Raw genomic sequence first — 21,435 nt, 5'->3', positions numbered from 1 at the left:
GCTGCTTCGACATCGATGTATGGCGCACAGGTGCTGCTGATTTGGTGGAGCTTGTTTTGAATTGTCGCATATTGGTATTGAAGCTGAGGTTGTGCAGTAGGTAATCTTGAGCTGGCGCTTGGGCTCCTCTTTAGCGCAAGGGTTGTGCCACTCATCGGCGAAGGAGGATGATCTTGGTGGATTTCCACCTTGATGCTTGGCTTTTTCCGGTGTTGCAATCTTCGCTCGTATTGAGCAGGTGACTGACTGGGTAAGATTGGCTCGCTGGTCAAATCATACCTGTCGACCGGTGCGATACTAGGTCGCACCTCCTGTGTGTTGTACCTTCGCTCTGGTTCTCTGGGCCTCCTGCTAGCATCTGAACTCGACCGAGCTCTTCCTGTTGTCTCGAATACAGGAACGCCGAGCCGATCGGGTGCGGGCTGATTTGAAAACCTTGGATCTGAGGCTGTACCATGGCGGCTGTTATGGTAACGTTTCATCTCTCTCTCTCGGCTTCTCCGGTCCCATCTTGTCTTCTCTTCTATGTGGTCGACATAGCTTCCTGAACGCGACCGAAGGTGGCTCGGATGTCGATTGTCGCCATCAATTTCAGGTAGAAATGTTGCCATGGCGTAGGATTGAGCCAGGGGAAGAAACCGGTTTGCTCAAGAGCTTGTTCTGTTGTGCCAGTCGAGAGGCGCCTGTGTCAATCCTAAGGTACTACGGGGGTGACAGACATGCATCAAATCTCTCTTCTGCCACCGCTCCCACTGTAGAGAAAACCCATGAGTGGAGTCAGAAGCTCAAAAGAATCTCGGAGGTGGAAGGCAGTCACGCTCATTAATCAGTGCGACCCAAGTGCCTGAGCAGGCAGCCCGATTCTGACATCTTTGGGGGCCGTTGGGGGCTGAAGACCACCAAACGGTGACCTCATCCCTGTGCAGTGTGCTTACAACCAATCTTGTCGCGATACCCCACACCAGAACCGACGAGCTGAACGTTCGCATTAGTTCAGCCGCAATAGTTTGTGGGTCATGTTACCATCTATCTAACATTCTTGATTGCTCTCTTTCTATCCATCATATCGATCCCCCTCTGCTCGACCTGCCGACACGCAATACCAGCACTACGTTCCACACGGCATCGCGCGATACAACATCTGCCCTGCGTAGCTGTTATGAGGATGTTACCGAGTTGCGCATAACTCAAAGATTCTTTCCGTCAACTCTGCGTGCGCGTTTGCGTCATTGAAATTACGTTCCATCTACGCCTTCAAGACAACACGGCAGTCGTTCTGAACACAACATGGCTGGAGTCATACGTGTCATTTCCGGTCTCTATGCAGCAGTAGAAGCTCTGCATACCTTCGCACTGCAGGTTAAACCATGGAAGCTACTCTCTGAACGACTTTTCGACATCAACGAGGGCCTCGAGTTCGCAAAACTCTCTCTTGACAGCTGGCAACGCAAGTACGACATTCAAGCTCATCGATCTGATATCTATATTAGCATTCTCTTTGGGAAAGAGGGTCACGAGCGCATCAAAGCCATAGTTGGTACTATCAACGTAATCGCAGGGAGCATCGAGAGCGACGTCAGCCAAATCAGAGATGTCGCTCTCAAAATTGAGTATAGACACGCCTCCTATGGTGAACATCAGGGTATTGGTAACGAAGAACGAGTCAAAGAATGCCTCCGAAAGATACAAGGCAACAGCACATGGTCGCGCAGATTCTTCTTGAGCGTTCTAGCAAAGACATATGATTTGGAGATGCGCCTCAAGCGACTGAATCAGAAGCTCACCATGCTGGAACGCTGTTCCGATTTCTATCTCGAAAAAGAGCACGCGGATGTTTTCTCGGAGATTGAACGACTCCCTGGACGGCACATGATCATCACGGCCGGCGATGGAAGGTCAGACACAGTCCAAAGCAGGGTACTAGATGTTGTCCGTGCCCAAAAAGACGCGGAGCGGCTTCATCGATGTAGTGCATCGAGACATCGACTGCACATTGGCATTGCAGTTCCTCAAGTCCATAGGCGCGACTTTGCGTTTTTACTCAGTATGGATGGTACAAATCACGAAGTCCTTGCCCAGCCTGTTACCATCAAAGCCGTCCACGATCCATGCATGGTCGCAAATGACCTCGCTACTGCCGTGTCAACTCTCGCGAAAGATGTGCAGGATAGTTGCTACATGGTGCCAACTTTGTCGACATCGGCAGGGTTCATTGTCAAGAACCCGCCGACGAGTCTCCTCTCTGACTTGGAATACAAGGAGCCTCTATCGAGTACGATTAGCGACCAGAACGTCTATCTTGGCTCACAGAAGCTATACTCGCAAGATCAAAACGCGATAGCGACTGGCGTCGCGCAAGGCTGTTTTCGATTGATAGGAAGTCAGTGGCTGTCTTTCCTCGACTGTTCGAACATTCGCTGGCGCAGGACCAAGGATGGAAAGTGGGTGAGCATGCTAACCGCAGCGCCTGGCCAGTCGTCGACGACACGCATTCTAGAGCGATGCTACAAAGCCAATCGTGAGAGGAGAGACAGTCGCGACCTGTCCAAACATATCCAAATCTTCCGTATCGGGCTCGTCCTCGCCGAGATTGCGCTCAAAGCGCCGCTCTACTACATCGACTTCGACACTGCGACATACACGACGAAGTTGTACATTAACGACGGCGAAGAAGTCAGTGCCCATGAGGTCGCATCGCAAGTTGAGATGAAGAGCAACATCTTCTTGGGAAACATGGTGTTCTTCTGCCTCAGTGTGCTACAGGACGACAATACCATGGATGAGAGGAGCATCGAGGGCGGTTACTTCCATAATGTGATCAAGCAAGCGGAGGAGCTCGAAAACATCCTTGGGTCTGACAGACGAAGAGGTGGGTTGGGTCTAGGCTCAAGTCCGATGGGAAGCGGTTCAAACACCCCCAGATCAGCTGGGGGCGTATATGTGTATTGATGTTTGTGGAACTTAGGTAGCAATCTGAGCTGTTTGAACTCATCTATGAAGTCACTGCGTTGACTGGAGCGAACAATGCTCCTATCCAAAAGATCGAGATTTGCTGACCTTCACTTTACTTGAGGTACTGGTCAAAAAATGCTTCCTTTAGTAGATGTATCAGATTCACTTTATAAGGGAGCAGATGCAATCACTTGACCGCAAAAAGCCCACCAGCGCATGTCCCTCTCATCTGATATCGTTGCTCTAGCTCAGCCATGAGCAACTCCACGAGACGTCTTGCGTGCCCCTCCCTCAACATAACTCAGGTTTGCCCCTCCACGAGCACCCCGCGGTGCCCCTCGCACACTTGCCCCTCATCGTTGTGCCCCTCTGATAGTGCTGCAATCTACGCTTTGTTGAAATTGCCGTTTTTGGTAGCGTAACGCTGCGGTGAAGTTTGCTAGATGCGACAGACGTCACCACCCATTGACAAAAACATGTAGCATCTGCGCAGACGCGATGCAGGAACCACCACCACGCATATCGGGGTCGCAGTTCTTTATCAAAAATTAGGCTCACAAACTGATGCACGAGAGACTATTACGTTCTCAACAACCTCAATATTACTATTTTCAAAAACTCTAATGTCCAGCCACTTGTGTGCAGCACTGCAGAACGCAAGCCTCACCCCAACATGACCTTCCATGCGCAAAAAATTGTCCCCTGCCAGACTCGAACTGGCGGCCTTGGGATATCTGCTGCTGAGAGCAGTCATACATGACGATATGAGACCCACGTGATAACCAACTACACCAAGGAGACCGTACTACACCAAGGGACCTCCGCCCCGAGGGATTCACTACACCAATCGCGGTGAGACTGCATTGATGGAGGATTTTTGAGAAAGATGAAATGTATTCACGGTTGTTTAAAACAAAAAGCGACATTTGGGTTTTGAAAAATCTCGTTGGTGCAGCTGGTGGGGCGAAGAAAGAGTTCTTTGGGTGAGGGGCACCAGGGGTTGCAGAGTTAGTGTCACTGGTTGCAGATGGCGAACCATGGTCGAGAATAAATGGATCTGCCTTGAGAACATTAGAATTATGCCGTATCGCGTCGCGTACATGTCTGTACAGAATAACCAATTGTCCATATCACAAGCACTACAACACACCTCAACGCCTCGTGACGTAGACTCCGAGCAATGCAGAAACGCCGGTAGCAAATTGACAGCCCAAATTCCTCGTTGACTCGACTATGGCCCGAGTCGTTGTCCGCCGTCAGGAGTCCTACTGCTCAGTGGCACGCTCGTTGTCGGAAGTACACCATATCGGCCGTATGTCTTCTGGTCAACACTGACGTAGTGCGGCAACCTTCCAAGCAGGTTCAGCTTCGTCTCGACCCATCTCAGAATCTTCTCGTGTGGTACGAGGAACTTGATGCATCCGGAAGCCCAGAGGTAGCCGAGGCCTGCGCCGCACAGGTGGCCCACAAGACTGACGTGCGGGACGAGGATGCTGGTCAGAACGATGAGAATGAGGGGCGTGGTCCAGGTAGGAATCTTGTAGGGTCCGACACTGGGTACGGTTAGTAACAGTTGGGTCTGGGAGGAGAATAGTGTGACTGTACCTAAAGTACGGGTTCGCTTTTTGTGTCTTCATCACTTCGGCTGATAGAAGGAGGAACACCCATATGCTTCTTCTGTTAGCAAATCGCCATGCACGGGCTACCTGGAAGTGGCATACCTCGCACCCATGACCGAGGTATTGCTCCTCAGCACGAACTTCTCCAACAGAGTATATACGCCTCCCGGTATGGTCCCGAAAGCTGCCACATGGTCAGCCTGATATCCGTGCATGTCACTGCGACTATATCTTACGCCCGGTGAAGAGCGCCAACGTGACTAGTGTCCCGTATTCGGACTCGAAGCGCTCGATAAGTGGTGTTACGGCGAAGAGGTTGAAGATCATATGGATGAAATTCCAATGTAGGACGGGAAACAAGTTGAGTCGGTGCACTACAGGTATATACTATTAGCTCTCTGTCTTCTTCCTCTCTTCTTCCCAGCTCCGTGACTTCCGCGCCCGGCCGCGCCCATGATACGCCTGCGCCGCAACACACGGCCACAGGTCGAGCATTGTCGCCAACCCTGACCCCGGTATAACAAAACAAACATACTCTGCGTCAGATCCATCTTGGCCGGCTCCAGAGCCCCAAAGTCCCTAATCCACGGAAACGGAATCGTCGCAGCCCATAGTCCTACAATGGCCGCCACTAGGACTTTTGTGCAGAATGGCAGGCGCAGGATATACGACCGTATCCGCGCAGGGCTGATCTGGGGCATCGAAGTTATAGGCATCGTTGTCGCGAGCACGCCAGGCGTTTGGGGTGGTTGTTGTGCAGGCGCGTTGTGTTGTGCTAAGATGAACAGACTGGAAGATTACAATGGGACTAGGGTCCAGGGTCGACGGCGCGCTAGTGACGATCCTCCCGCTTGAGTCGACTTAGCACCTTCCCAGACGGATTGTGTGGGATGCTGGGCAGAGGGCAAGGACACGATCCGTTTTTCTGCTCTCTCTCTCTCTTCTCCTGCATGACGGCCGACTGAGACGTCAACATGGCCCTTCTGTGTAAGTTCTGGCTCTGGGTGCGCGCAACAGTGGCCGACAGCTAACATGTGAAGCCTCGATACTGGCGCTCCGGCAAGATAAACGCCTACTCAAGCTTCCGCCCTATCTTTCCGCGCTCTGCATAATCATCGGCATAGGATGGCTACTGGTCCTTCCGTTGAACGACTACTCGCGGAGGACCTATGTCTCTGAGAATGCGCTTCTCCCTGGACAAGTACATACCTACTTTACCGGCAGCGAGCACAATGTCTTCCGAGCCTATCGCCATGAGGTCCACGGACTGATAGATAAGCCTGTCGCAGAGTGCGTATGCATACTGGAACTTGAAAGCCTGAAGCTCATCGTGCAACAGGCGCTCGCAGCGACTCGAAGCCATCTTCCGTGAACAGAACCTCAAAGTCGCAACCCAGCACTACAACTACACCGTCTCGAACCGGACAATCGCAAACGAAAACGTCTATGCTATCCTCCAGGGTCCCCGCGCAGACGCCACCGAAGCCATTGTCTTGATTGGGGCATGGAAGAACATGGCAGACGAGGTCAACAACTCTGGCGTCGCATTGGTTCTCACATTGGCGCGCTACTTCAAGCGCTGGAGTCTTTGGAGCAAGGACATCATCCTACTTATTCCCGGTGATAGCACCATTGGGTCGCAAGCCTGGGTCGATGCCTACCACGAGGCGCACGATACACGTTACGTTGAGAGCTTGAAGATCAAGAGCGGGGCACTGCAAGGCGCTGTCGCAGTAGACTATCCCGCTGGTCCTTGGGGTCATCGGTACGACAAACTGCACGTCGTGTACGATGGCATAAACGGCCAACTTCCCAACCTGGATCTTTTCAACACCGCAGTGCAGATCGCGTCCGGTCAGATGGGCATTGGCTGTGTGATCCAGCGCATGTGGGACCACAAGGACTCATACAAGGAGCGGCTTCAGACCATGCTTCGAGGTATGCTCTCGCAGGGCCTTGGTCACGCAACTGGACCCCATTCGTCCTTTATTCCATACCACGTCGACGCCGTTACCTTGGTGACGGTTGGGGACGGCTGGCATGACGAGATGTCGCTTGGAAAAACCGTCGAATCGCTCTTCCGAAGCTTGAACAACCTCCTCGAGCACCTGCATCAGAGTTTCTTCTTCTACCTTTTGCTACAGGATAAACGTTTCGTCAGCATTGGCACATATCTCCCCTCGGCCATGCTAATCGCCATCAACTTCAGCATCGCGGCAATGGCGTTATGGGTGAAGAGCGGACGTGCCACAGAGCCCGTCAGCAATCCCGCTGCCACAAACCCTAAAAAGGCACCGACCGAGAAGTCCTCTCCCGCCGACATCAAAAAGGCCGAAAACGAGACTACCAAAGACGAGCTCAAGAAGAAGGACACCGACTCCGAGACAAAGCAAACAGAAAGTAAAAAGGAATCCGCACCTGAAGAACCAGCGACCGAGCTCGTCGAACAAGACGGCTCCTTGGCTGTTGTCCCCAAAGCCAGCACGAAAATAACAGAACGCCATCTCCTCCTTCCCCTCGTTCTCGTCCTCGCCGTCCACGCCTCTGGCCTGGTCCCCCTATACCTGTTCAACAACTGGGACGCCGACCACCTCGCCAACTTGTTCCTCACAACCAGCAATCTAACCACGCTCGCCCCACTCATCATAACCTTTCTCTTCTGGTGGTCTGCCCCCGACGTGCTGACACCGCAAGCCCTTTGTCTGTTCCAGTGTTTCTCCTTGCTACTGCTGGGTATGTTCCTTGCGGCCTTGGCGACGCTGAACTTTAGTTTGAGCGTCTTGGTTGGCGTGCTGTGCGTGCCGTTGAGTTTTGTACGCAAGAGTAACAAGCGTGGGGTTACTGGAGTGCAGTTGCTGGTGCTGGCCACGTTGAACCCTGTCATGGTTGTGCAGACTGCGACGAAGCTGCTGGGAGCCGACCTGATGGATGTGCTCATACAGAGCGCGATTGGGTGGCATGTGTGGGGTATGTGGACGCAGGTTGTTGTCTGGTTGGTTTGGTTCCCTGCATGGCTTGCGGGAGCTATGGTAGTCTCGACTGGGTTCTGGGAATAGAAGTGGACTATACAGTACATAGTATACAGTCATGGAGTGCAATGAAGTCGTCAGTCTTTTCATTCGTTGACCGTTTATGGCCACTACCTATGATTACATGAAATCGAGCGTCTTGCTTATAGCTGATGCATGCCACGTGCTGAGAGTGGAGACGACGTCTTCCAAAAGGCGTATACTAGTGACCTAATGCAAGACGGTACCGGTTCAAGCAGCCCAGACGTCCTTGCCTACACCCTCGATCCAGTTACCCAGCTGGTTGACACTGGCATCCCACTCCTTCAACCTTGTCCTCATGCCCTCAATCTGCTTCATGTCCAGAACTTTGGGCTGCACCCAGTTGATACGCGCAATCTCGGCCACCTGGTCGATTTGACCCTTGAGCAGTCCCAAGCTCAGCGCCTTCATGATCAGGTGCTCAATCTCGTTGGGTTGTACCTTGGTCTCCTGCGAGATCTCAGAGAAGGTCATGGCGCGGTCGTGGGGTGGGCGGCGGAAGACGGTCTCTGTGAGGGCGGAGAGCGAGATCTTCTGGTAGAGGAAGGTCTGGTGCTCCTTGAGAAGAGGGACCTTTGTGATGTTGTTGGAAAGCACGTCGTAGGCCATCAGGTCGCCGCGGTTGAAGGCGAAGAGGAGATCGCGCAGCCATGCATGTGGGGTGTTGACCAGCGAGTCGAGGATGGGGTGGAGCAGCAACTCTCCAAAGTTGTAGATGGAGTCTGAGACGAGCGCGGCGATGCTCAGGTCGTAGGCGCGCGACTGGCGTTCGCGGAGTTCTAGGTCGTTGAGGTCGACGCAGGCGAGGAACAGCAGGGCGTTCTTGTAGTATGCCGCGAATTCGTGCTTAGATTTGTAGTACTCTGCGCTTGCCCGGTAAAAGGACGCATGCACGACGGTCTCGACCGAGTCGAAGGTATCCAGTATCTGCTCGCACTCCTCTAGCTTCTTCTTGGCTCCCTCCTCGTCCTTTAACCGTAGCTGTATGCTGGCGGCAGCGACTGTGGCGTATACGTAGGCGTCTTGTGAAGCGGGCTTGTTGACGCTCTTTGCGAGGTCGTTGACAAAGGTGAGGCGCTCCTTGTCATCTGTCGAGGGTCAGCTCTTGTTCCAGTCTAGCAGGAAAGGGCCAGGCTACCCTTGTATTGTGAAGCTGCGTTGAGTCCCAAGGTGACGAGCTTCAGCTGGTTGATCTTGTTTGCAAAGCTCTTGATGAAGGTCTCGAAGAAGGGTATCCGCTGTTTGGCGCTCTCTGGGTGGTCGAAGAATTCAATGAGCTTGTCGGTAAGCTCGTGCCACAGCTTTCTCTCCCAGAAGTCCTCAAAGGCGATGAAGTATTCCTGGAGTTCCTCGGGTGCCTCGTCCCGCGCGTCGCCCAGCAGGTTCGGGATCGTGTCTGTGTCCATGGCCATGATTGCCGCGTAGTGGGTTTCGATGGGGTGAGAGAATACGGGTGTCGGGTTGGGTGGGAGAGGAGGGAATGGCAGGAGCTGGGCTGTTGTGTTGGAAGGCGGGACTCGCTGTTGCTGTCATGGCGTTGCGGCGGAAGCTACGATTAGCGCATAGCGCCAAGACCATCAACCACGGATGTCTGGACATGGCAGCCGCCTCGCAAGCAGCTCCCTTCGACATACCAGCAGCCATTGAACGCCGCAACTATGCTGCCACTCCGCTGCGCTCGGTCGCCAGTGGCGCTGTCGGCGCAAATGCCCTTGAAGCGTGTCGCCAACCTGTCCACCTCGGCCTGTCGACAACAACTCAACTCGGACGTCAGGATAACCAGGTCCGCCCGACTGCACCCTACGACGCCAGAACGAGTGCTGACAACGGCATAGGACTGGAAAGCCGATTCTGACTGTCTCCGGTGGACGATCCTCGCTCGGAGGTGCGCTGCGACCCGCATCCGCCTGCTAGACCAACGCTCACACACATGCAGGATATACCGCGACTGTTTTCGGAGCCACTGGATTCCTAGGACGATACATTGTGAACCGATTGGGTGTGTGCACGTCGTGAGAAAGCCGAGGTGCACTGCGCTAACAGCACAAACAGCCCGTTCAGGATGTACAGTGGTAGTCCCCTTCCGCGAGGAGATGGCCAAGCGTCACTTGAAGGTCGCCGGAGACTTGGGCAGAGTCATCTTCATCGAGATGGACCTCCGAAACACTGCGTCTATTGAGGAGAGCGTGCGCCATTCTGACATTGTCTACAACCTCATTGGTCGCGACTACCCCACCAAGAACTTTGACCTGGAGGATGTACACGTCCACGGCACAGAGCGCATCGTGGAGGCCGTCGCCAAGTACGACATTGACAGATTTGTCCAGGTCTCATCTCACAGCGCACGCTTGGACTCGCCATCCGAGTTCTACCGCACCAAGGCTCAGGGTGAGCAAGTAGCACGCTCCATCTACCCAGAGACCACCATCGTTCGCCCTGCGCCCATGTTTGGTTACGAGGACCGTCTTCTCCACCGTCTCGCTTCCCCCTCGAACATCATCACCTCGAACAACTTGCAGGAGCGCATCCGTCCCGTCCATGTCATTGATGTCGGCATGGCCCTTGAGAAGATGCTCCACGACGACACCACTGCCGCTGAGACTTACGAACTCTACGGCCCGACAGAGTACTCCATGGCTGAGATCAACGAGCTCGTTGAGAAGGAGGCCATGAAGCCGCGTCGCCATGTCAACATTCCCAAGCGTCTCCTGAAGCCCATCGCACACTATGCCAACAAGCTTCTATGGTGGCCCATCCACTCGGCTGATGAGGTCGAGCGGGAGTTTATTGACCAGATTATTGACAAGGATGCAAAGACTTTCAAGGACCTGGACATTGAACCTGTTGAGTTGAAGAGCTTGACTTTTGAGTACCTCAAGGGCTACCGAAGCTCGAGTTACTATGATCTACCACCCATGAGCGAGAAGGAGAAGAGGGAAGAGAAGAAGTATCTGCACGTCCTCGACGACCAGTAGACGGGTACTAGCATGGCTAGGATTATGGAAAATTTTGTAAATACCTGTGCCCCTATGCTGGGCGGACATTGTCTGTAGAATTGAGATTATTTCCTTTGTGCCTTTTGCCTCTGGTGTGTTCAAGGTGCTCGTAAATTTAGAGTGGGGTATCATTGCGCTAAAATGCCATCGTAATGCTCTCGTTGTTGAGTTCAAAGCTTCGTCTCCGCTAACCTCTCCAGATGACTCCTCAGTAACGCCTCGGTGCTCTCCGGGTCGTCCTTGCCCCTGCGCTCATCCCAATGCCGATAGAACTCAAGCACTACTTCCACCGCAATGAGGGCAATAATCGCCCACTCAAGTCTCAGCCCATGTTTCTCACTCAACTGCTCTCTCAACACACTAGCAATTTCTTGCGCAAACCCAATCTTCTCGTTGAGCACTTTGATTCGTACCCCAACGTCGAGCGCACGTCCAACTTGGTCATAGTACTCGCCCAACCCCAGCTCGTGTCGCGAATCCCAGAAGATATCGGGCATGCTGTCGGTGAGCTCCGAGTATAGGTTTAGCTGGGCACGGAGAGACAGCAGTTCGCCGGTTTTACGTAGGATGAAGGAGCGTGTAAAAGGGGCACTGCGCCGAGGGGAAATGGTTTTGGAGGAGGCGAGCATGGCGGGGATATCGCGGGTCGAGTTTTGGTAGTCTGATAGTAGAGTTTCCAGAACGGCGAGCTTGGTGCTACGGGCGAGACCAGAAGAGAAGGCTATTTTTGCCAAGACAGTGTCTACTTCTTGACGTTGGTCAGTGGGGTTGGCAGACTCATCGGGCTGCGATGACGGTGGGTTGTCGGATACAGGCTCTGCTTTTGTGCCGAGGACGATGGTGTCGCCGACTACCTCGCTGGTTTCTTTGCTGGGGTCTTCGAGGTAGTCCAGGTCTTCGGTTTCGAGCATGTCTAGATGCGAGCCTTCAGCTGCTGCTGGCAGCACCTGGTTGACCAGCTTCAGCGCTTCTCGTTCCCTGACATTCCATGTCACCACCGTGCCAGAGGGGAAGATGAATATATCGCCTTGCTGGAAATCCTTGACCTCTGACGGTCGTTCGGAAGTCTGGACGTGTATGACCTGCGGGTATAGGCCGGTCTGGAAGGGATCGAGCTCATAGCCTTGGGCTTTGACAAGCCGAGCAGCAGTGGTAATGTCATAGGTTTCGGCCGCACAGTACGCGGTCACCGTCTTGGTCTCGGCGTCGGGATCTATGAAGCGTGTTCTTCCCCGTGACTTGACAAAAGCCCGCGACCTCTGTGCCTCAACCGCAATACTCCGCAACGACGTCTTGCCAGCATTCTTCCGGGGGCCCTTGCGGTTCGTATTGTGCTGCGTCCCCCCGGCGGCCTCATCTTTCGGGACTATATCCTCGTGCTTCTGGATCAAGTCGACCTTTTTCGCATATTTGCTAGTCGTCAAGAATAGTCGGTTTGCGGGGGTGCGCAACAAGGGAGGCGTGTGTAGGGTGTTTAGTGGAAGGCGCGTAGCAGGACACCGTGTCAAGGCGTTGAAGGCGTAGTGTCGGTAAGCCGTCATGGCCAGCGCGAATTCACCTCGGACATGGTTTCCAACAGCAAGCAAGCAGCGGAGGCGATCAATCTTGAGAGTGGTGGAGCATTTGCGGAGAGCTAGACCCTTGCAAGTCCGCGGGAATGGCTTGGCCAGCATCATAGGCCTAGATCGACAGGGCATCGACACCGACAACACTTACACGTCTCCACGCGCCGGAGCTATCCCAGGCCTCTACCACGCCCGCCGCAGCTCATGCCGCCAGCATGGCTGCGGAAAACACCCCAGACGAGCCGCACACGCCTGTACGCGACGCCAAACTTGTCGACAAGGTAGCGAGCGAAGGGAAAGAGAGCGTCGACCACGACTCGGATGACGACGACGACGACGTCGACGAAGAGCCCAAGCTCAAGTACAGTCGTCTGACAAGAGACCTGGGACCCGTGTATCGCAATGGTGACGCGACCGCTACCTTTGTCGTCGCTGGGGACAAGATGGTACGGTCATAGCTCCCTGCTGGATGCGCATGAGCACTGCCAGCTGTCGACTGGATGCTGACACTGCACGTAGATTGTAGGCACCCACAATGGCAACATCCATGCCTTCAGCATCCCTTCTTTCCAAATCCTTCGCACCTACAACGCCCATCCCGCGGCCTCGGTGACTGCCCTATCGGTATCGCCGCTGTTGGCCTCGCAGCCCTTTGTGCCCACAGCCTCGGATCTCAGGTCAGCAGACCAGACAAACGCATCTTCCAGACGAACAGACTCGCCTGCGGGCAACGCAGGGTCTCCTCGCACACCGCGCCAAGCCCAGGTGCCGTCGACGCCGTCGAATCAGATATACATAGCCTCTTCTTCCATTGACGGGCACGTGTGTGTATCCTCCCTGGTCGATCCCAAAGACGTCACACTCCGAAACTTCGGTCGCCCTGTGCAGGCCGTTGCGCTTTCGCCGGACTACAAGAACGACCGCTCATACATATCCGGTGGATTAGCTGGCGAGCTCATCCACACTGTAGGAGGACCAACCGGTGTACGTTCCAACGCCAATACCAGCTCCGCATCACAGACAGCTCAAGGATGGCTTGGTGCGATAGGTCTTGGCGGACACAGTGGGAAGGACACTATCCTGCATTCTGGAGAAGGCACCATAACTGCCATCAAATGGTCCCTCTCCGGCAAGTTTGTAGCTTGGTCCAATGAACATGGCATCCGTATCATGCGCACCGATCTCCACCTCGACAGTGCCGACTCCGACAACGCTTGGAAAAGAATTGGCTTTATCGAAAAGCCAAACCGTCGGATATGGCAAGAGATGGCCGGCGTATGGAAAGCACGGATCGAGTGGGTTGACGACCGGTCGCTCGAGTCGGACGATGATGCTATAATGAGCATGAATGGCCACCACCTTGCGGATAAAACCGAAGGCACATTACCACACAACCGCTCGTCCCAGGCACCCAAGGACCCCAAGAAGGAGAACAAGTTCGAAAAGCTCATTATAGGATGGGGCGATGCCGCATGGATCGTCAACGTTCAGCCTGGCGGGGCTGGCGTTGGCCGCGATGTTGGTGAGAGATCGGTCGGAAGCGCCGAGGTGTTTCGTTTCCTTCGTTTCGACGACTGTATTGTTTCTGGCATTTCGCTCTATACCCCTTCTTTGCTTCTTGTTCTTGCATACCGAACACGCGACGATGATGACAATCCAGTCTCGGGGCCTGACACGACTCCTAGGGGAGGAAGGCACCGTCGCACAAATGGTCTTTCTCCAGAGCTCAAACTCATCGATGCTGCAACCTCGGATGAAGTCGAAGTAGATTCTTTGACCGTCAGCCGATTTGAGAGCCTCTCGGCTGCCGACTACCATCTGGGAACTCTGTACGTGCCACATCCAAAGATAATGACTCCGGCACAGAGAAGCGCACTGGAAGCCATCGGGGGAGGAATATGGGACGTGGGTGCTGCCACCGCACGCATATTCAGCTCTGGAGCAAGTGTGATGAACCTCCAAATTGGTTCTGATAAGCCGCCGTCGAGGGCACCGTCCATGTCGTCAGCAAGCGCCGGAAATGCTGCTGGTTCGATATCAGGCAAGCGTCAACAACCGGTACATCCGAACGCTGCAACAGCAGGGCTGAAGGTCTTCATACAGAGTCCATATGACTGTGTACTAGCCATCAAGCGAGAACTCTCAGATCACTTCCAGTGGGAACTCGAGCACGAAAACTACAAGGACGCATGGGAGCTTTTGGAAGACCATCCTGAGATCATCGCGTCTGTCTCCCAATCAGCTTCAGAAAGCTCAGACCCCAGTACGCCTACAAAGCAACAGGGAAGCTTGCACGAATTCTTCGCAGACGACAGCGCATCCCAGACAACCTTATCTGCCACGAGAGCGAATCAGAACTCGGCAGTAGAGAAAGAGAAGCGTCGCATCGGAGATCTATGGGTGCAACAGCTTGTTAGTTCTGGCGACTGGAAGCAAGCAGGCAAGGTCGCTGGTCGCGTACTCGGCACTTCCACAAGGTGGGAACATTGGGTGTGGAAGTTTGCACAGACCAACCACTTCAACGAGATCTCTCCCTATGTTCCCAAGAAGCCCATACAACCGCCACTGCCTTCCATGGTATACGAGGTGATCCTTGGTCACTACATCATACATGATCGCATACGCTTCAAGCACCTGCTTGAGGATTGGGATCCAGACTTATTCGATATCAACAGTGTCGTTGAGGCTATCAAAAGCAAGCTCTCTGCTGGCGATGTCACTGAGGAATCTATCGAGGGTGGTGTACAAGGCCGAGACTGGCGGATACTGCAGGATGGCCTTGCAAAACTGTTCCTTGCCAGTGGCAGGCAAAGAGAAGCGCTACGCTGTTACATTCGGTTGCAAAACGCGGAAGCAGCCATGACTCTCATACGGGATTTCCATTTGGTAGAAGCTGTACGAGACGATATTCCTGGCTTCATCATGATGGGTGTTTCGAAGGAGCAGATGAAGTCAGCTTCAGCGAAGCTAGAAGAGTTGGAAGAAGCCTCGGCAGAAGCCATCAATGTTCTCGTAGAGGAAGGCTGCCGTGGTACCATCCCTGCGAGTGATGTTGAAAGCCAGTTACAGGCGAAAGGCCCAGCGTTCAGACCATTCCTGCACTTTTATCTACGGAAGCTCTGGAAGCCAGAAATGCATGAACGAACAGCGAAGACGGCTAAAGAGCGGGTCGCTGAGGACCGCCTGGCGGCTGACGGCAAGATTGTTGCAGAAGAGTTTGCGGATCTCATGGTGGAGCTGTTTGCTGAGTACGATCGACCGCTGTTGATGGAGTACTTGCGCAAATCTCAAAATTATGATCTGAGCAAAGCCACCGCCGAGTGTGAGAGGAGAGAGTACATTCCAGAGCTTGTGTAAGTCGAGACTGTTTCCAGTGCACCAGTTTTACTTGATTTGCTGACCTACTACAGACACATCCTCTCCAAGACTGGCCAAACCAAGCGCGCTTTGTACCTGATTATTAAGAATCTCTCGGACGTCAGCTTCGCCATTTCCTTCGCCAAAGAGCAAGATGATCCTGATCTCTGGAATGACCTCTTGGAGTATTCCATGGACAAACCTCACTTTATTCGCGGTCTACTCGAGGAAGTCGGCACAGCAATAGATCCTATCAAACTCGTCCGCCGCATCCCCGAAGGCCTCGAAATTGAAGGGCTAAGGGACGGCATAGGCCGCATGGTGCGCGAATATGAGATACAACACTCCATCTCAGAAGGCGTTGCGAGAGTTCTTCGGGGCGAAGTAGCAGCTGGCATGGACACGCTACGTGCCGGCCAAAAACGGGGTGTCAAGTTTGAAGTCATACCATGTGACGGCAAAGGTCACGAGAAGCATCGCCACGCAAAAGGGCAAATCGACATTGAGCCCAAAGGCATTGATCCGGCAACCGCAGCAAAAGCAACAGCTAAAGCTGATAAGAGAACTACAGCCGTATCCTCAACTACCACGGCCCCGAACCTCGACCCCGCTCCTGCCGAAGCACCTGAAGGCGAAGCACCACCTGGCCACTGTGTAGGGTGCCATCGTCCCTTTACGCTCCCCACGGCCGAAGAAGAGGCCGCCACCGTCGAAGGTGGGCCTATGCCTCTGTCTCGTGACACGCTTGTGGGGTTTGCATGTGGCCACGTCTTCCATCTCACTTGTCTACTTCCCAAGACGAGTGCTAGCGCGAGTGTCGCAGCTGGCCTACAACAGCAACTCGCCGCTGATGCTCAAGAGAGTGGCGGAAGATGGACAAGAAGTGTGGGCGCTAAGGTAGCGCATGCACATGTTATCAAGAAAGCAGTAGGCCGGGGCTGTGTTGTTTGTCGGGAGCAGGAGGTAGTTGGCGAAGAATAAATACGAACGACAAGAGACATGCTACGAAGGATGTATATACGACAGAGATCTGTAAATTTGGACAAGACGGGTGTGTACCGAGGTGGATCACACACTGTATCATTAGGTGTCAAGTGGTGGGCTTGAGCCACCGCAGCATTGCATTGGAGGCGCTGGAAGCTAGTTGGGTTGATACGTGTGTATGGAAACATTGGGCCATGTCCATGGATATGATTTCTAATGCTTATTTCCGATTGACGGATCTTTCCCAAAGAAGCATCTTTGACAAAGCTATTGAAGACTGTGGAAGGGCGTGGTGACATGCAAAGAGGTAAGGGGCATGAAGGGCGTGAAATTGACATGCCGTCGCTATCAGGAAGCCGAGGCGTCTAAGCCGTATATGAACGCGTTGGTGCGCTCCAAAAGTACTCATAGATGGCCACTTAGACTCTCGCGCTTATCATCAAAGCCGTGCTTTGGTGGAGAGGATGATCGTGATGGCATTGGAGAGCTGTTCGGAGTGTCTGACGTGTCACTGCGTTTCCGTGGTTGTTGGTGGGTCTCTAGGGCACACGCTCATTTTCAGATATCAGACAGAGAAGAACAAGATGCTGCCGACGACCCTAGACTGAGAGGTACGTGAGGACATTTGCATGTTGGAGTGCAAGTGCTAAAGGCGTGGTAACAATAGACTACCCTATACCCCAAGCAGTATCGGTGACGCACTAGCTAACGCCGGCGGATCTCCGGCGTCTTGATGGTCAGTTGTTCGCATCAACGCTCCGACAACGAACAGTTTGCGCCTCTCTGCACCGCCCTCGGCAGCCTTGATCGCTGGAGAGGATGATTGTTGTCAGAGGCCCGCGACTACGACATGGCATTTGAGGTGTCGTATGACCTCGAGAATGAGCAACAGTTCTGGGATGGTGAGAGCGTCTGGCAACCCCCACCAACAGCCTCGACTAACACGCTACACAGAACTCGACGATATAGTCTCGACGCGCTGTCACCAGCACGACACCATCGACAACTCGCTGCGATCCTTTCTTAATGTCACCACAAATTATAGATGTACGCATCTTCGACCCTTGCCGTGACCGACGTTGACCACCAACAGCCGAATACCTCCAAACCGACTTTAGCGTTGCGAAATGCATCTTTCGTATGCTCGAGGGCGAACTCTTCGCTTCCAACAAGACATATGTACGGCGGCAGATAATATATTGCCTCTTGCAGGTACGTTGGCCCATGTCTGGACCGCATGGATGCTGGCTGGAGCTGAGGCTGAGGTTGAGGCTGACCAACGCGATAGGAAGATGATAACCCTACTCTTCACATAGTGGCCGCCTTCCTCCTATACGATGGTCGCAACAGCAAAGACGATGACATTTTTGAGATGATGCACTCGGAGGGCACCTTTGCCAGACTTGTTGAGTTGGTGCAGACGCCAAGTGTGCAGGAGGAGACTACTCTGCATCAACTACTCCTACAACTGCTCTACGAATCTTCTCGGGTTCAGCGACTGACGTGGGACGACTTTTGTATGAAAACGCCACCATTGCCCATTCTTCTTGGAACCACTGCTAATGCTTGCTGTGTAGCTGCGGTGAACGACGCCTTCATCATCTACCTGCTGGAGATAATAGAAGGTGCTTCCGACGATGCTGATGATCCATATCACTATCCCGTAATACGTGTTCTGGTCAGTCTGCTCGCACCTGTGAACAACTGTCAAGCTGACTCCAAAGCAGTTGGTTTTGAACGAACAGTACCTTGTAGCGTCGACTAGCCGTCATAGCGATGGACGACCTGGAATAACAAATCGGGTCATTAAAGCCATCTCGACCCATGGAATGACCTACAAGACTTTCGGATGCAACTTGATTCTTCTTCTGAACCGCGAGTCGGAGACCTCCCTCCAGCTTCTAATCCTCAAAGTGCTTTACCTACTCTTCGGCAATCCTTCCACGGCCGAATACTTCTACACCAACGATCTTCACGTCCTGGTCGACGTCATCCTTCGGAACCTTATAGATCTGCCACACGACTCGGCTGCTGCAAATGCATTACGACATACATACCTGCGGGTCCTACATCCGATACTCATGTACAGCCAGATCAGCAAGCCACCACATTACAAGCGTGAAGAACTACTGCGGCTCCTCCACCTCCTTGTATCAAGCGGTAACCATTTCGCACCTGTTGACGAGACCACCGTACGACTTGTGAATCGATGTACTAGTGTACAATGGTTACAGCCTCCGGCTGCCATCGCGGAACACGGCTCGGCCAATGGTAATGGTACCGTAAACTCCCAGGTCGACCATGTGGCGAACGGCCAAAAAGAGTACGCACGACGAGCGCTGGGCATGACTGTGCAAGGTAGTAGCGAGAGCTCAACGAGCGTCTTGGAGATCGCAGGTCACACTGCACAACCTGGCGTGCAAACGCCAAGTATGTCGAAGGTGGCGCAATAACATGTCGGAATGTTCTGAAGCTATGTTGAGCGACAGGCGTCTTGTGGTCATTGTTTAGTGGTTGCGCGGAGTCTGGCGATGTCCCTTATCAGCGGTTTCAGATATCCACGCGTCAGTGGGGGTAGGTCGTACTTGCACTTGCATGGTAGGAGTTCTGGGCACGTCTAGCGTTCTGTCACCGATCATGAATCTGTTTCCATTCTACAATCACCTCGATGTCTTCCAGTGGCGGGCTTCCATTATCAATTTGTCTTTGTTTCTAATGCATGCCACTGTATTGTTGTTACCGTCTGCTTACGCAGCCGGCTGTAGCACCTGCACGGACAAATTGAAATCTTGGTCGGGACGTTTATTGAGCCCACAAAGTTCGCATTGCCAAGCAGTGGTTGAGGTATCACACTCCACATGTGGCACCCAGATGTTTTTTAGTCACATGATGTAGGTCGAGCCCAAAGGTGAATCCGATCTAGACTGTAAATCTGTTCTCACTATAAGGATCGACATTGCGCAATGCTGCCAAGCTTGCCGCGCTACTTGGAACCATGTACAGCGACATCATGTACCTGCTGCCCAAGCGGCACTTATCAGATACCAACCTCTTGTATACGCCAAATAGTTTGGTACTACCCACCTGCGCACGTACACAGTCCATCGGACATAAATTTCCCACCGACGCTATTTAATCTACACACCATGAGAGCCCTGGCCCCGCGCCCACCACAGAAGGTGCCGCGACAAGACGAGCGGATTGCTTGGCTTCCCGCTATGTAGATGAGCCACAGCCGCAATTAGTGCGGGTACCAAAACTGCGAAGGAAGGTCAAGACGGGCTGAGAGATTTCTGTATCGCTTGTTTCGGCTAAGGCTTGCTTATTGCTCCTTTATGATGGTGGGCATGTCGTTGCAGGCTTGGTCGTTACGGTGGTGGCTGAGTATGCATGTCACTCCGTGGAGGCGTCAAAAAGTGCGCAAGTTACCCTGTTTCGTCATGGACCGCTTTTGTTTGAAATGTCTTGGGAATGCTGCTAAGACTTTCACGACTTTTGGAAAGGTGGTTCGCTTTTCCGTTCTATCGAATTGCCAAGTAAGTAGACGACCACGACAGAGCGGCATCTGGCACCGCGATGATGATCAACAAGATGGTAGACTTACCCCATAGATCAAACATGACTCTTATCAATATCCAGATGCGTTAGTCAAGGTGACTTCCACCAGAAGCGCCACAATACTAGGTAGTTTGACTACACCAACTTACTTCGTTACATCGCTCGCCACTCCACACCTCATACCTATGTTTCACAACCAAAGCTCCTTCTTCTTGTTCTAGGCTTGGCTAATCCGGCGTATTTCGGCTGTCTGTCTGGCTACTCTTCACACCCGCTGCACCATTGCACGGGTCCGCGGTGAGCACTGCATCATCTAGTAACAAACCACTGCAGCGCACAGATAGTCACACCGCTCAGCATCCAAATCACGAACCAAACAGCCATACGCATTGTTTTCCAAACGCCAAGTAATCGGGCTCTCGGCCCAGGCTTTTGAACCAGACTTTGCGGTTTGTTGCACCGGGATATGGTTGTGGTAACACAGGAGTGGTCACTTAATTTATCCGGGATGTTGAGGCTGTTGTTTTCTTCATGTCTATTGCCTGGCATTCATGTAGTGTGCTGACATGTGTGAGATTGAATGCAAGGGATGAACCTGTATAAACATGGACACGTACACGTGGGCAAGGTATACTCGGGACCCCACAACACCATTGCCGTAGCGAAACATCTGCCCTGGCTTCGGTGATGGCGTTCTATGCTGGCTTGACTATTCTTGCTGCGCAGTCTAATCACGAGTGTCCATCTCTGATTGAGTCTGAGACGAGAGTCCTGTGCTATGCAGTCAATATCGTAGCAGGTGCTGCTACAGTGACAAGGCGACGACGGGATGGGTGAGCAATTATCAGTACAACGTCTTCAGTCTTTCGAGCACATACAGACCGAGTGTGTCTTTGTGGGTTCGAAAGTGTGTGGCTTCAAAACTGTTGCTCAGACCTTCTACCGTAGAACCCATGCTTCTCGAACAAAGAGCAAAGATGACCAGTCGCTACCTGTGTGTCACCGCACCTACGGTATCAACGTTCGGTACCACGGAAACCGCGGAGAGCGCACACATTGTTGCCCAAACACGACAATGCGTCGTCACACCTCTACGCCTAGATTCTCAAACCTGTTAGTCCAATATTTGCAGCGATTTGAATGCTTTCCAGGTATACATGATCAGAAATCACGGTGCTCCAAGCATTAGTATACCAAAAGCGGAAGAAACTTCAACTAGGCAGACGCCACCCAGCCAAGTCATCACATCACGAGAATGTCTGTTTACTAACAGCGTCCTAGATCCGACACGAGATCAACCGGACACTCGGACATTGATATATGCCGACCTCGTCTACCGAACCGCCATGAAAGC

At 53.1% G+C, this 21,435-nt stretch overlaps 8 protein-coding genes across 8 annotated transcripts; 5 read left to right on the top strand and 3 right to left on the bottom strand.

Annotated features, from left to right (window-relative positions):
- Positions 1 to 1,287: 1,287 nt before the first annotated feature.
- On the top strand, positions 1,288 to 2,949 carry ACET3X_000581 (uncharacterized protein; the record flags this gene model as incomplete). The annotated part of the gene is made up of 2 exons (XM_069447892.1): positions 1,288 to 1,895; positions 2,022 to 2,949. The coding sequence occupies 2 exons, from the start codon at positions 1,288 to 1,290 to the stop codon at positions 2,947 to 2,949; spliced, it is 1,536 nt and encodes a 511-aa protein (XP_069310823.1).
- Positions 2,950 to 4,183: 1,234 nt separating this feature from the next.
- On the bottom strand, positions 4,184 to 5,287 carry ACET3X_000580 (uncharacterized protein; the record flags this gene model as incomplete). The annotated part of the gene is made up of 5 exons (XM_069447891.1): positions 4,184 to 4,505; positions 4,558 to 4,623; positions 4,674 to 4,755; positions 4,808 to 4,945; positions 5,107 to 5,287. 5 exons carry the CDS (start codon positions 5,285 to 5,287, stop codon positions 4,184 to 4,186), a joined length of 789 nt encoding a protein of 262 aa, XP_069310822.1.
- Positions 5,288 to 5,545: 258 nt separating this feature from the next.
- Positions 5,546 to 7,627, top strand: ACET3X_000579 (uncharacterized protein; the record flags this gene model as incomplete). The annotated part of the gene is made up of 3 exons (XM_069447890.1): positions 5,546 to 5,558; positions 5,612 to 5,861; positions 5,911 to 7,627. The coding sequence occupies 3 exons, from the start codon at positions 5,546 to 5,548 to the stop codon at positions 7,625 to 7,627; spliced, it is 1,980 nt and encodes a 659-aa protein (XP_069310821.1).
- Positions 7,628 to 7,831: 204 nt separating this feature from the next.
- On the bottom strand, positions 7,832 to 9,033 carry ACET3X_000578 (uncharacterized protein; the record flags this gene model as incomplete). Its single annotated transcript, XM_069447889.1, has 2 exons — positions 7,832 to 8,709; positions 8,760 to 9,033. 2 exons carry the CDS (start codon positions 9,031 to 9,033, stop codon positions 7,832 to 7,834), a joined length of 1,152 nt encoding a protein of 383 aa, XP_069310820.1.
- A 246-nt stretch (positions 9,034 to 9,279) lies between these two features.
- Positions 9,280 to 10,596, top strand: ACET3X_000577 (uncharacterized protein; the record flags this gene model as incomplete). The annotated part of the gene is made up of 4 exons (XM_069447887.1): positions 9,280 to 9,404; positions 9,457 to 9,506; positions 9,558 to 9,620; positions 9,674 to 10,596. 4 exons carry the CDS (start codon positions 9,280 to 9,282, stop codon positions 10,594 to 10,596), a joined length of 1,161 nt encoding a protein of 386 aa, XP_069310819.1.
- Positions 10,597 to 10,787: 191 nt separating this feature from the next.
- ACET3X_000576 (uncharacterized protein) lies at positions 10,788 to 12,290 on the bottom strand (the record flags this gene model as incomplete). The annotated part of the gene is made up of 1 exon (XM_069447886.1): positions 10,788 to 12,290. One exon carries the CDS (start codon positions 12,288 to 12,290, stop codon positions 10,788 to 10,790), a length of 1,503 nt encoding a protein of 500 aa, XP_069310818.1.
- Positions 12,291 to 12,354: 64 nt separating this feature from the next.
- Positions 12,355 to 16,710, top strand: ACET3X_000575 (uncharacterized protein). The gene is made up of 3 exons (XM_069447885.1): positions 12,355 to 12,628; positions 12,702 to 15,535; positions 15,593 to 16,710. The coding sequence occupies exons 1-3, from the start codon at positions 12,398 to 12,400 to the stop codon at positions 16,518 to 16,520; spliced, it is 3,993 nt and encodes a 1,330-aa protein (XP_069310817.1). The 5' UTR covers positions 12,355 to 12,397; the 3' UTR covers positions 16,521 to 16,710.
- A 578-nt stretch (positions 16,711 to 17,288) lies between these two features.
- ACET3X_000574 (uncharacterized protein) lies at positions 17,289 to 19,265 on the top strand. The gene is made up of 6 exons (XM_069447884.1): positions 17,289 to 17,425; positions 17,478 to 17,570; positions 17,617 to 17,735; positions 17,812 to 18,040; positions 18,101 to 18,201; positions 18,251 to 19,265. Exons 1-6 carry the CDS (start codon positions 17,374 to 17,376, stop codon positions 18,974 to 18,976), a joined length of 1,320 nt encoding a protein of 439 aa, XP_069310816.1. The 5' UTR covers positions 17,289 to 17,373; the 3' UTR covers positions 18,977 to 19,265.
- Positions 19,266 to 21,435: the final 2,170 nt, after the last annotated feature.

The sequence above is a fragment of the Alternaria dauci genome, chromosome 1, assembly GCF_042100115.1.
Source record: "Alternaria dauci strain A2016 chromosome 1, whole genome shotgun sequence".
NCBI lineage: Eukaryota > Fungi > Ascomycota > Dothideomycetes > Pleosporales > Pleosporaceae > Alternaria > Alternaria dauci.
This window is presented reverse-complemented; position numbering and strand designations above follow the sequence as displayed.